This window comes from Helobdella robusta (genome assembly GCF_000326865.2).
Source record: "Helobdella robusta unplaced genomic scaffold HELROscaffold_168, whole genome shotgun sequence".
In the NCBI taxonomy this organism is placed as follows: Eukaryota; Metazoa; Annelida; class Clitellata; order Rhynchobdellida; family Glossiphoniidae; genus Helobdella; species Helobdella robusta.
The window spans coordinates 25,583-27,275 of NW_008703935.1; the positions used below are offsets into that span (position 1 = coordinate 25,583).

General features: G+C 31.0%; 1 protein-coding gene across 1 annotated transcript in view; it reads left to right on the plus strand.

Annotated features, from left to right (window-relative positions):
* Positions 1-1,614: 1,614 nt before the first annotated feature.
* Positions 1,615-1,693, plus strand: part of HELRODRAFT_184120 (hypothetical protein) — a gene marked incomplete at both ends in the record, with an annotated part of 2,158 nt that continues 2,079 nt past the window's right edge. The window contains one exon of the mRNA XM_009015826.1: positions 1,615-1,691. Within this exon, the coding sequence (XP_009014074.1) occupies positions 1,615-1,691 (77 nt within the window). The remainder of the gene's footprint in view (positions 1,692-1,693) is intronic.

Genomic DNA, 1,693 nt, shown 5'->3' on the forward strand with positions numbered 1-1,693 from the left:
CTCCCGAAAGTTTCAACATTCTTTGATTACATTTGCTTCGCAGATGATACTAATCTATTCAGTACAGGCAAAAACATCGATGAACTCATCTTGAAGACTAATAGGGAAATTAAAAAGGTCGTCTCATGGTTTGAATGTAATATGTTGACATTGAATAGCAGAAAAACTCAAATGATTATTTTTGGCCCAGTCCAATATTTAAACTACAAGGAGCCATATAAGATCGTAATAAATAATTCGGATATTCTCGAAAGCAAAACTGTTAAATTTTTAGGAGTAATATTGGATCAAAAATTATCGTTTCAACAACATGTTCGATATGTTTGCACAAAACTAGCAAGATCAATTGGTTTATTAAATAAAATAAAATTTTTCTTGCCTAAAAGAATTCTTAACATGCTATATAAAGCCATCTGTACTCCATATATCTCATACTGCAATACAGTCTGGTCAAGCGCCTATCCATCTACAACAAATCCAATAAGAATAATCATGAAGAGAGCGATGCGAACAATCACACTTTCCAAAGCTCAATCCCATTCACAACCGCTATTCGCCACGACAGGCAATCTGACTTTCGATCAAATGAGTACATATCACGCGACAAAATTCATCGACAAACAATTGACTGGTAAACTACCTCCTATTTTTGACGGTTATTATAAACGAACGAAGAATCAAAGGCGCATCAATTTCATCTGTTCCAACAAATCAAAAACGAAAATTTTACATCAACACATCATTTGCAGAGGACCCAGAATTTGGAATTTTTTATTAAATAAAGGATTTAATTATGACAGATCGAACATGCAGAACTTTAACCATCATTTGAAAGCATTTATTAGTTTGATTAATTAAAATCACTAGTTTTAAGAATATAAATTACATTTTTATAAAATATTTATGACATCATGTATGCTCAGTTGTATGTATGTGTGTGTGCTGACGTGTACGTAGATATTTTTATATACGTATGTGATCCTATTCTCTTCTATCTATAGCTTATATAGATAGATTCAATCAGGTATTCTATATGCCGTTTTGTATATAGAGAAATATAGACCTAACTTATTATTAGGATCAATTAGTAACATCTCAAAGCTAATACATTCCATTTAGAGAATCTGAAGTTTTTTGTGGTGCACGATGATAATATTTTTATGAACAGTTAGTAACACCGTAAATATAATATACTCCAATTAGAGAATCTGAAGTTTTTTGTGGTACTCGATAATTTTATTTTTACGAACAACTAGTAACACCGTGAACTTAATATATAACATTTAGAGATTCTGAAGTTTTTTGTTTGATGGCTGAGCCCGATGATTTTGTTATCAATTAGTAACATCTGAAGGTTAACATATTTCATTCAGAGATTCTGAAGTTTTTGGCTTAGGTGGCTGTGCTCGATGAGTTTTATACTAACTCCTCACAGTCAACCTGCACCTTATTTTCTTTATTGAGGTCAAATAAATTATTTCGTTTCGTTTTGTTTCGTTTCGTATGTATGTATGTATGTATGTATGTATGTATGTATGTATGTATGTATTTATATATGTATGTATGTATGTATGTATTTATATATGTATGTATGTATGTATGTATGTATGAAAAATGGCCAGCAAGCGACTGCAGATTTCTGAACTCTTGTGGTTTTTTTGCGAAAATTTAAATATCATCGAAAATGAAAAGT